Source organism: Filicampus tigris, chromosome 5 (assembly GCF_054856515.1).
Source record: "Filicampus tigris isolate MCC_2025a chromosome 5, RoL_Ftig_1.0, whole genome shotgun sequence".
Classification (NCBI taxonomy): domain Eukaryota; kingdom Metazoa; phylum Chordata; class Actinopteri; order Syngnathiformes; family Syngnathidae; genus Filicampus; species Filicampus tigris.
This window is the reverse complement of record NC_141221.1, coordinates 17,351,174-17,363,870: the sequence shown is the minus strand read 5'-3', so window position 1 is coordinate 17,363,870 and position 12,697 is coordinate 17,351,174. Positions and strand designations below refer to the sequence as shown.

At 40.0% G+C, this 12,697-nt stretch overlaps 1 protein-coding gene across 4 annotated transcripts in view; it reads right to left on the bottom strand.

The window, feature by feature from the left end:
- The window catches only part of tcf7l1b (transcription factor 7 like 1b), a 37,205-nt gene that overhangs the window by 3,707 nt on the left and 20,801 nt on the right, over positions 1-12,697 (bottom strand). For all 4 annotated transcript variants that reach the window (XM_086030825.1, XM_086030826.1, XM_086030827.1 and 1 more), the window contains exons 4-7: positions 10,247-10,330; positions 1,944-2,079; positions 1,176-1,278; positions 786-869 (exon numbers count right to left, since the gene is read on the bottom strand). In XM_086030825.1, coding sequence (XP_085886951.1) covers positions 786-869; positions 1,176-1,278; positions 1,944-2,079; positions 10,247-10,330 — 407 coding nt within the window. The remainder of the gene's footprint in view (positions 1-785; positions 870-1,175; positions 1,279-1,943; positions 2,080-10,246; positions 10,331-12,697) is intronic.

Sequence of the window (12,697 nt, the reverse complement as noted above, 5' to 3'; positions counted from 1 at the left end):
GTAGCAGGTACATTGGAAGCTCGTTTCACGAGTTTAACCCATTCCATGACGCCGTTTGCAAACGGAAACTTTAGCGAACTACTGTAATGTTTCCTACTGAAGGGAACGGAAATGCAGTTAACACATTCAAGACCCACAATGACGTTTTTATTTACCTTATTTTTATCGACGTGTAGTTAAAAATAAAGTAAATAGATATGCAAAAAAATTCAAAACAGAACATGGCTGTGTAGTCGCGCAGTGGAAGGTGGTGTTAAAATGCAAGAAAACAAACAGTGTGAATGCAAGAGTGAACGTTTGTCTGTCTTTATATATGCCCTGCGACTAATTGGTGACCATTCCAGGGTGTGATTTGCTTTTTGCCCAAAGTCAGCTGTAATAGGCCCCAGCTTTCCGCAACCCTGAACAGGATAAGTGGTGTAGAAAATGGATGGATGGCATTTGCCCGCAAAGTTACGCTAACACTACCACCAACCCGGGCAGACTTTCACCTCTCTCGGGTCTAAGACAAAACACCAGACAAAACAAAGATTTCTGCAATGTGGGACACATTTAGCCAATTATGTTTACGTGGCACAAGAAAAAGCACAATCAAGACACATGCAGCATCTATGCCGAGACTGTTCATGAACCAAAAATAGTGCGTCAACCAAGGTTATTGTTTTTCAAAAACCTAATTCCTACAATGATTTGCTATCAACTGGGTCATTCAAAAACCAAGGGTCCTCTGTGTAAGATTTGTTTCTTTGGGAAGGTGCGAGTGTTGCTGAACTCGATCCGCTCACCTGGACATGGATGCATTCATAGCTAGTGCTGGATAAGGGTGACGGAATCCCCCAGGAGGGATGGAGTACATGTGCTGGCCCTGCCTGCAGATAGAAGGAGAACGTGAGGGAAATGTGAGGTGGATCACACACGGTTGACATCAAGCCCAGCAGAACTAATCCCCTACTCATCAACTCAAATCCCCTGCTTGTGGAAAAGCGCGCAAGTGGCAAATGATTCAATGACTCCCGGAATAATTCTGAAATGTTCTCTTTTTCCTGTGAGTAACTGATAACATATCATTAGTATTATTTATTTGGAGGCTAAAACCTTTTTGTTTTTCCTTTTGTGTAACTCAAGATAAATATTGCGCTAAACATTCCGCATTTTTTGAGTGGTAAGAAACTTACTGTGGCATGAGCCAGCCTAATGGGTGGGCAATAGAACCAACTGCACCAGGAGACAAGGGGTAGTATGGAGAAAGTTCTGATGGGTGAGGTGTCCGAGGAATACCTACAGGTGCCACGGACATAACAAAGACAAAGAAAAAGACATAAAAAAAGAGGCCTTTAAAATGCAGAACCCACACTGCCTGTACCAAAGTCAGGCAATTATACCACTTACGCCAGGGGTGCTCACACTTTTTCAGCATGCGAGCTCCTTATGAAATGACCAAGTCCAAATGATCTACCTACTTTATTTATTTATTCATGTATTTTTTTTTCTTTATTTAAAATATACTTACAAGTCGTTATATGCACAATATATATCGGTGTACCTTGGAAAACTGCATGAACCCATATACAGTATACTGTATATGAAGTGAAGTATGCAACAGGCACATGACTGGCTGCTCTGTATGTCAATCAAGTGACAGGTTTTACAACAGATGATAGGCAGGAGACAACTTCTTTTTTTAAAACTCATTCACTGCCATTGACAGGCCACTATATCAATCACATAAAACTGCTAGGGCTGGCCGTGACTGAGTTCATGCCATTAGAGCTACCGAAACTCAAAATGGGCACCCCTGTTTTTAGTGTAACCAACACAAATTCAAGTTGAAAACCAAACCATTCTATTTACACTGTATTGTTATTTATGTGACAGTATATTCATGTATTATCTACATATGCTTTGTTTGATTAATGAAATTCTTTTCATCCATGGTGCATTACCTGTCTTTGGGTCAAGTATTTCCGGAGAGAGATGTGATGGTGGCGTGCCAGGGGAGAAGTGTTCATTGCTGTATGTGATGAGGGGTGTCAGCGGGTGAACATGGTGGGCATGCTGCACCACAGGAACTTTATTTGACTGTTGATGCAAAAAGAAAAGAATATACCAAATTTAGGAAGTGAACACTGGCTAGGGTAATATTTAAAAATGATGCGTATATCCACAAAATGTGTCAGCAGTTGGCTATTGCTTAATCAAAGGAATAGGTCTTCCCATTTCTGAAAGGCCTTCATGCTCAGCATGTGTCTGACCGTTCCTCTGATGCAATCTGGATCAGAACCAAAGAACACTTAAAAAGCCTTGCAGTCACATGCCAAGACCATTACAGTCATTTAGCAGAGGAAAGAACTGTTTGTTCAGTCCAACTAGAAAAACAACAGCACCACCATGCCCAAATGTCACACTAGTAACCCACAAACAATCCAGCTTAGGTAAACTTAATGCCGGTAAACAACTGGAGACATCATCTCCCACTCAGTCTGACAGCGGTAAGTTGGCAGATATGTGGGAAATAGATATGAACGGGTGGATTACACTGCCACACTGTGCTATGCATGACCCCAACCTCCCCAAAACACTCCAAGTTCCTCGTAGAGAACTGAGAGTCCCGAGATAAAAACCTGCCTTTAATGGAGCACTTGCATGGTTCTTTTTCAACACAAACATTTCGCCACAATGAAAAATGGGAATTCTTGACAAGATCTGACCAGCATTACCACTCCAGTGAGGATGAAGCTCCTAACAACCAGCGTCTACTTTCATTAGGCAATGCTCAGCCTAGCAGTCATTTCCCTCTGGCTGCCTGCTGAATAGAGCACTTGTTGGCTCAACTTGTCACATGGGAGGGTCAAGGGATGGGGAGGGGGTGGGGGGAGAAAAGAGTCTTGTTCATCCAGACTAACCTTTCTTCAATGACCCTCCCCACCCCCTTCCCAACCTCTCGTCTCTCCAACGTGGTCTGGAAGGGAACAAGGTTAGCATTCAACCATTTGTACACGCTCTTGCTTCACGCTGCTTAGAATTGTTCCAAATCTCTTCCATGCTATTTTTTTTTCTGCCATTTTTAAGGAGGGCCCAGCCGTTTCCGCCTTTTAAATCTTAAACAAATTGGGTTCTGCAATTTCTAAAGCATACTTTGATTCTGATGATGCCAGATGGAGAGAGGAAAATATTTACCGGTGTTAAACACGGCTATATTAAGATCACTTTGCTTAAGGATTTTTGAGTTTCCCCAGACCCAGAGCATTTAGGGGCAATGTATACGTACTAAAAACATTTTTTACCTAAAACTAAGAGGAAGCTTTGAAGCTTCAAGGCAGAATTATTGTGGACTTGCTTGGTTGGAATCCCAGGTCCCACATGTCATGTATATTTGAGTTGTGCTTTGTTGTTCTACTTGTGTACGGTATGCTGGAATTTTCCCTATATTGTGAAGGCTGTTTGAGACCTCTAGACCTGGGTGCCAACACATTTTGGGAAGCAGTTCAGTGAGAATTTCAAATGATGCCTATTAATAATTCATTGCCTGGAATACGCAAATACTGTGCTCTAAACATATCTTTGAGTTTGATGGCACAACTTTCAACTCCAAACTGCCTTTGAGTTCAGCCTGACAAAACGAACAAGCTATTATGACCTGTTTTCTCCGGGTTGAGGACAGGGATGTTCAAGTCATCCCGCTTAGCTTGTCAAAGGATTGATGAATGAAAGCATTTTTTTATCTAAACTAATTGATCCCAATAGTACTGATTAGTAGTTCAAATGAACAGGTACAATAAAAAAAAAACTAGATTAATGACTAAATCCCTGCTCAAACCTAAAACGTAATGTCAATGTGTTGTTGACTTTCTCTATCTGTGTAGGCAACATTATTCCAGCCTATGACAGCTTCATATAGCAGTATTCATGGCCCACAAGCAAAGTGTACTAAAGAAACCACATGTAACATGAGCTGTGTTTTAAATATAAACAACATCTACGTTTTAGAACACATAACAAGCAACCTGGGAACAGATGGTATCGACAATGGCAGATAGAAACCTCGCTCTTTACATTGAAAGTGCTTTCTGCAAACAAGTTGGCAGTGGTGCATACCACTGAGCCAGTGACTAAAAACAGCAAGGACCGGTCCTTCAGCGATAGGACATAGTAACAGGAAGTTTTAACAGGAAAAGGAGCCAGTGCAGAGAAAATAAGAAAATATACCTCAATCTAAGAGGTTCTGAAGCTAACTGAAAAGGCCAAGGTGGCAGTACCTCGCTTGGCTGTCCAATTTGGAATGGCGCTAAGAAAAGCACAGTCCTTAGCCAATGTGGGTGGAGGGGTGGATTTCATTCAAGCAAACATGTTTTTGGATCCTGCACATCTGAATTGAATTACTAGGCAAACAGCCGATGGGGAAGAGAGCTTAGAACAAACTGAATAACCCTGCAGCTTTGTGTGTCTTTATGCTTGGCGATTCTGGGTGGGAGGCTCAGAGGCCTTTCAAAACTCCAGGAAAGACAGGGTGAAAAGAATGCCTGGCATGCTGAGCAATCCAAGCCTTGTTTGTCAACGCCAACAGGAAGCGGACGTGAGAGGGAGACTGACCGTGTCCTATGTCTTTAAAATCAACCACTCCAAATACTACCATTCGTTAAAGACAACGTGTGTTTTACGTCTGGTCATTGCCTCTGAAAAGGTCAATGGCAGTAATATTCCAGGGTTAGAATAATAAAGAAGAGATTGGCATCATATTACCGCAGTCGCCAACAAGTGGTGTGAAAATACGCAACGGTCATTAAATTAAGAGGGCAGGGAAATTTAGCAAAGCATCTGTGGAACACAAACTTAAATCCTCTGTATTTGTTTGGCTATTTCATATTGGTCTATATCGATATTTTTTTTTTCCCCATCAAAATAAGGACCGGGGGGAAAAAAGGCTAAATTTAGGTCATTTTATTTTGACAATTAATATTTAGCTTTTAATAAAACAACATCCACAACTATGAAAAAGTCAAATAAACTGATCAATATAAAGATTAAGCAAACAACTTTTTAAACTTAATGTGCTTATTAGTAGGACTGAGCGACATGTTTCACAATTTAAGTACTTCATATCAGTCAATGTTGAAAATTATTGATTTTTTTCTTACCTATTTAAAATAAGAAAATTAACTGTTTTGTGTAGCTTGTAAAACGGTTGCACCTCCAGGAGTGCGCCCATAAATGCTTATTTATGGGAGACGCTACCCCAAAGCAGCAGGCTCATTATTGCCATAGTACATTCATGTTTTACTTGCCTGATTGTGACTTGTACATTGCACTGAATAGAAACCTGAAACTCTGTCTGTGCATTAACTATCCAAACCAATATATCAGCAACTATTTGTTATTTTGCATGCTGATTGTTCATTTTCTTGTTTGAGAGCCGATTCATCTAATTGAATTGACTTTGCTTTCTTGACTGCAGATGAAAACAGAATCAGTAAAGGCTAATAAATCCATAAGCAAAGTAATTTGAATGAATTATAGAAAACTTTACCAAAAGCTAGTTGTACTGTTTTTAAAATATCAGCAGTATGTTTTTTGTCTGTGCACTACCGTGCCGCCCTGGCGATAAACCATTAAAAACTAAAAGTTATGATTTTAGATGGAGAAGTAAAAGCCCAAATGGCTTGAAATAAGGCTATTTCCTTTATAATTAATCTCACTTCTTAAATCATAGTTGAGCCCAAAGCACAGACAAACGCAGGTCGATATGTGACATGAGAGCAATGCTCCTCTTGACCATATCACTTAATTTACTTGAAAATTTGGAGGAATAAGTGACTTATGACATTACCATGTCTCTTATTGACAATTGGCAGTCATACAAAACTCAACAAAGAAGTCAATTCTTGCATCAATGTCAAGCGAATATCTACCCATATTTGAGCTGTCATCTGATAAGCATCTGTTGGATCAGACACTGGTCAGTTTTACCCCATTGAAGAGTTCCAGCTTCCACTAATCAAATATAACAGCAGAAGACATCGACAAAGACAGGAGGCCTTTAATACAAATTATTGCAAGTGACCTCAGTCATAGTCAATGACCTCAATGTGTGCCATGCACAGCCATTATCAGATGAGCGTTAATGTCTGCGAATCGCTGTGTTTTAGAAAATGATGCACGCATAATTCATACAGCAACACCTCTACTCTCAGGTCCAGTTCAAGTACCACTGATAGGATGACAAGTTCCCCATACCGCATCACCTGGCCCTGCAGCACATTTCATTGATTATTCAGAAAGAAGCAGCCAGTTGAACACAAACGCATACAGTATGAGGGCTTTGGGGGTTTGTGTTGTTCGCCTAGTGCCTGCTATCCACATCGAGACACTATTCCCTTCATTCCAATTTTCCCACTACTATCGTTACTACCAAACGCAATACTCACTGAATGCTAAACAAACCTGCCTGTTGAATAATTGAGGATCTCAGGCCAAAGGAGGCTTTGATTTGCATAGAGGCCCTATGGACCAAATCTGAATAGTGACAGGGCTGGTCTTTCCCTGACATTCCTATCTGCCAATTGCTATGATTTCCAATGTACAGTATTATACCTTGGTCTACACTGCCAGAATTAGCACAGTAATATAATCCCAAGTAATATCATACTTGTGAGTTGTGACTGCGATGAGTAATGGATAATATTGTCCGTTTGTCTTGATAGCACAGTTTCACTGTAAAACCTTGTTATGGAATAGCTATTAAATTTATTGGCATGCATATAAGCATATTAGACTACTGAACATGTTTCATTTGAAGTAGACTGAGAAGGCTTGAATGCTGCGATGTACAGCGCATAATATATAATATACTGTATAAGATTTCCAAGAGCCTATCAATTAAGTCATTTCTAGTGGATTATAATATGAAAAAAAATAATGCACGCCGCCATGTTAGCAAATGAGTGGAAGTCTGCTTAAGCAGCCCCTCCTGGTGTATCCTCACCCTCTCCTTGGGTCCCTCTCTCGTTCCCTTTTCGCCTAATCCTTGGACCCCTGTGGGTGTCCAGCCGTTCACCTTGCTCTCATTAGTGCGGAGTTGGGGGCCATAGGGAGGCTGCAGGCTTGGGGAGACAGCCTGCCGCTACCCTCCTACACCCACTCTCCTCAGCTGGAGTAATGAGCACATAATCAGCCTTGCTCCCTCTCCGCAGCTAGACACCAGAGGGGAATGTGGGCCCGAAGTGAGGTGGAAGGACACTTTCTCTCCTCTGTACCCATGGTAGCCAAGATTAGCACGTTTACCACCTTAGATCAGATGGTCCTCTGGTCACCAATTAAAGCATGGTGAATTGAATTCCTTTGAGTTGTCACTTACAAAATCTATAGCATTTTAACAAAACTCTTCCTTCTTTTATTCTGCATCAAATTGAATGGGTTTTTTTTAATGTATGGCCTTTGATTATAAGATTAGATTAGTCGTGTCAGTGAAGATAGTTGAAATTAAGTAAAGTAACCATCTTTTACAAAACAAAATATATTTCATTTACATGGCATTATTTTTAACCTCCTGTATTGATTTTATGTAATGAGCTTTTTGGTTGCTCGAACATGTCTGGTCTACCTATAAAAATGAATTTAAGGTGGCGTTTGCAATAAAGAAACAAACACTATTTGTTATATATGTTAACAATTTCTTAACAAAGTCATTATGACTTGACTGTAGTGCATGATAAATATGATCTATGAAAAAACCCAGCCATCTCTGGCCCCATCTTGTGCCTCTAAATTTATTTACAAGAAACCACTGTGCCAAAGGAAAAACAACCATTCAGAGACAGAAGGCATGACTTACAGGCTGTCATTCATTTTTTGCACACTCGCAGGTACACTCATCATGGACACATCCCTGCAGCCTTGCACTGAACCTGCTACCTTGTTACCCCTAAAAAGCCCCCTTATTTGGCATGGAGTGTTACACAAAATGTTAGCGGTTCGAAGTTTTATTTTTTGTGAGGATGCAGGGATGTGCCTGCAAGTGCGCGACAGCTTGTAAGTCACACCTTCTTTCTCTGATTGGTTGTGTTTTATCTGGCCTGATGAGTCAACGACCAATCAAGGCTCAACTTTTTTCTGAAGCTAAGCCATGATTGTTAGTGATGTGAGCCCTGAGCAACTGTGATGTCATTTTCAGTCGACAAGTGGCACAATGTGCGCCTCCAGAGATGGACAAAAAGGGGTGGATTTTAATGTTTACAAACGCAATAACGGAAACTCGTAGGCTGCCTAATCTTTTGACCGGAAATGCTCTATGTGTTGTCATGCATATGGTCCAATAAGCGCCAGAGATGGCTGATTTTTTTTTTTTTTTTCATGAAGTATTTAGCATGTGCGACTCCAATTGTGTTAGCCCTGCCAGATCCGGCACTGGCCCTGTATATTCATGATATAATATGATAAGTTTCAATGATTATTTCAGTGTCTTTATACTGTCATATTTAAAAAAATATTACTTCTGTATAGTTACTTTTTTTTGCAGGATTTTTTGTTGGGGGTAGTGTCACGGTGGACGACTGGTTAGCACATCCGCGTCATAGTGCGGAGGTAGTGGCTTTGAATCCAGGCACTGGCCTTCCTGTGCGGACTTTGCATATTCTCCCCATGCCGTGTGGGTTTCCTCCGGTACTCCGTTTGCCTCGCACATTTAATCGAACACTCTAACACTGACCCAAGGTGTGAATGTTTGTTCCTCTATGTGAGCCCTGCGATTGTCTGGCAACCAGTTTAGGGTTTATCCCGCCTACCACCCGAGGAGCCCATCCCAGCAGTCATTGGACGAGAGAGGCTAGGTACCACCTGAACTGGGCCAGCCAATCAAAGATATGACCTGTGATATGCCTTTAAAAATGTTAATGTGGTCACCAAAAAATTGCCTTTTTACTATTTCCTAATTCTTTTTGGAAATATTTGTTTTGTTCAACTTATCTATTACTTTAATTTAATGAATAAACTGATGTAATCATATCATCCCCTAAAGCCCCCCAAAGTCCCAAAGTTAAATTGTTGATCTCATGTTGCTACTTCAAAACTAAGTGAACAACACACAGTGAAGTTGCAAAGCAGCTGTAAGTGTCAAATAAAATTCACCGGGGTCACTGGCAGGTCAGGACATTTTTCTGATAAAATATTTGTCATCGGTTTCAAGTGAGAGTAGGCAGTGGTGGATTCCCACGGGCCGACACCAGCCCATCCACAGCAGTTTCCTATTGAATGCGCTCGATAAAGACTTTGTCATGTGCATCACTGCGATTATGGGAAGCAGCAAATTGACCACAAACTCAACAAGCATGTCTAGAAAGGGTATCTGAGGTCAAGCGGCTGAGTCACAATGGCTTCTTTACTTAAGTGTGACTCTTTTCCATGTGGTGGCTAGCATGACTTCTCTATCAATACAATCAGACAGGTGAGGATGTTGATAGGTGCCAAGAACTTCACGCTAAGTTTAAGTAAATAAAAAAACATGAATGTTTTCAGTCCCACAAGTCCCAGCCCAAACACAAACAAAACGGGTCTACTGACGCCACACATAATCTAACTGCAGTGAGACACTACGAGGTCTACAGGTTTACACCTGTGTGGGAAAGTTCAAGACGAGCACAGAACACTTGAGAGTTTTATGGAAGAAACTGATTTATTGCCATATTGACAGACAAAGAAGTCCGCAGTTTGCCCCTGGGCGCTGCAGCTGTTTAGAACTTAATGTGGAGGGGTCTGAACCAGAAAATTTAAATGCAGCCTATAACTGTTATTGGGAGTAACCATATTATGGTGATAGTTTGATTAAAGCAGTTTTTTTTTCTTCTCAGTAAAAGGATTCTTTCAAGAAACTAACATGATTGGTTTGATAATTTGATTAACGTTTTGAGGATGTAGTCTGGAGGAAACATCTCATTAGTAATAAGATTGCAGGAAGGGGCGATTTTTAGAGAATGTATACTCAGGCAGACTTTGTTTTGTTGGATTTCTTTTTTTTTTTTTTTTTTTTTAATAAATCCCTCCTACCCCAAATGTAGAGTTTCTTCACCCTTCAAGTCGGGCAGCACTTTTGTCAAACGGAACACTATCTGTGAAGCAAGCATCAATACAAATGCTTCACTTATGTGAAAAATAATCTGTAAAATAGACAACACTGACTCCAAATTTGATCCTAGATCCAATTAAACATTTCAATTATGGTGTTTCCTTGCGAGCTGCTGTGTTATAGTGTACTCACTAAATGTCCTGGTGTTGGAGAGCGGGAGTCTTTGAGTCCTGCAGAGCCGGGGACGTCCAATAGAGGCCATTTCATCTGCAAATACTGTGGAGAAAAAAGAATAATAGCAAAATGAAATAACAACACAAGGCATATAGCAAGGCTAGCATACGTGAATATAAGATTTGCTGCATTAATGCATTGTGACTTCAGTTATATGGACTCAACTTTAGAAGCCACACCTTTTGCTAAAGTAAAAGTGACTGGTGTCAACGACAGACTGGTGGATGACTGTGAAATTGCTGTTTGTCAAGGAAAAACAAGTGGACAGCTGTGGATGCCCATCGCAGTGCGGGTGAGAAGAGACAGCTGGAAGGAAGCCCCAACAAGAGTGCAACTAAAGGTTGGGCTGCAGAGTTGACGCAAACTCTGTCTCAATTGATTTGGCCTTTTGTCCCACCTTCAGTATCGCTATTTTTCATACACTTTTCACAGTTATCACAAGGTTGTGTAATTATTTGCATTCAGTAGCACCCACCAACTGGCCACAGAAAACAGAGCTGTGTACTCAAGTTTTTTTTCTCCTCTTTTGATTTATAGCGCAATGCAACAACTTCAACATTTTTTTGTCCTCCAGCAATCGGGTTAGCACGAAGCCAAATTTCGAAAAGCACGTCTCAACCATCTGGTTTATGAATCACTTTAAATGTCGCGTACAGCAGTTTGTCATGCATGTGGGTTTTTTTATCTTGGGGGAATTTCAAATTAATTTCGCTCATCCGTGTCCATTTAAAAACAAAGAGTATCAAAGTTAAAATTATTCCCCCCGTTTGGGCACGTGTATCATGGGCTCTGAATTCCAGCTCGTTACACCACTGTCATTTATTTGCATCGCATTGTGGTAATGGAATATATGTGTGTGTGTGTGTGCATGTGTGTGTGTGTGTATATATATATATATATATATATATATATATATATATATATATATATATATATATATATATATATATATATATATATATATATATATATATATATATATATATATATATATATATATATATATTAGGGCTGTCAAAATTAAAGCATTAACTATGGAGATTAATTTAAATTTCATAACGCAGTAAAAAAAATTAACTCAGTTAACTCAGTCTTATTTACTTCCTGTAGCAGCTAACCTCTGCTCACTGCACAGCCAAACTTGGAGGAGAGTCACTGTCACAAAGACGGACTTTTATGTAGTTTTACTTTAAAAAGTTGCTTGTTGGTTCATTGGAGAAATCTAAAATAATGTGTACACTTTGCTATGCCAAATTCAAATACTGTACCTTATTAGTTGTACGTCTTTGGTGTATCATTCAACTGTTGTAATTTACAGGAAAAGAATCATATTCAAGGATCAAAGAAAGCTATTAGAACAGTCTTTGAATCGAAATATACTTTTATTTTTTTTCCACATTACCGGTAATTCCAAGATTTTACTCAAGTAAATTTCGGTTAAAAGCTTCGTAAAAAATTGTAGTTGAAAAATGTGATTAATCGCGATCAATTATGGAAAATTTTGTGATTATACATATATATATATATATATATATATATATATATATATATATATATATATATATATATATATATATATATATATATATAATATATATATACACAGACACACACACACACACACATTTATGCATGTGTGCGTGTGTGAATACTCTATATGTATATATGAAAACCTTTGTCCCATTTTCAAAGATGGGTGCAGGATAAATGATGACAAACAAGCTTGCTGGAGGAGTCATGCTTTCACGTTTGGATTTTTTAAAACACCATTCATCACTCATGTTTGTAAGGAGGAAGGAAGCTTGGATGGCTGTGGGTTAAAAATGGAAAAGACATTATAGCAGAGGGGGGACAAGAGGGAAAAAAAACATTTTCAGGAATGAGTTTGTCGAGCAGGCGGAGGGTATTGTTTCCTGACAGCTGGGGTCCAACAGAGTACCGAGCCAGGGGGAAGGGGACCCTTTTTCTCTTCGAAAAAAGAGGGGAATTTCTTGACATCAGCCCTCTTCATTTTCACTATTCTGCGTGAGGCTGAATTGTGGGTTCCAACTAATGGGCCCAAGTCCATACAACTGTCAGGAGGCAGTTGCTTTTACAGACTGCTAGCTCACTATTGAAACGTTCTGTCACTGTGTGCATGGTGCCTAATGAATGCTGCACTGTGGGGATAAAATCCAAAACAATGCAGTTTTCTACATCTAATCTATGTCAATCATGAGGCCTTCCACAAATGAAACAAGTGCTATTGTGAGCATTTGGTTAAGCCCAGCCCTGCCCGCCATGACTCTCCTACCCAATCCATCCATTTTTGACAGCTTTCTGCCAAGAATGAGGAACGTGCCCTGAGGCCCCTTTTTTAAGAGCACCTACCTTTCTTTTAATTGCCAGTGCACCCAATGGAGCAACTGT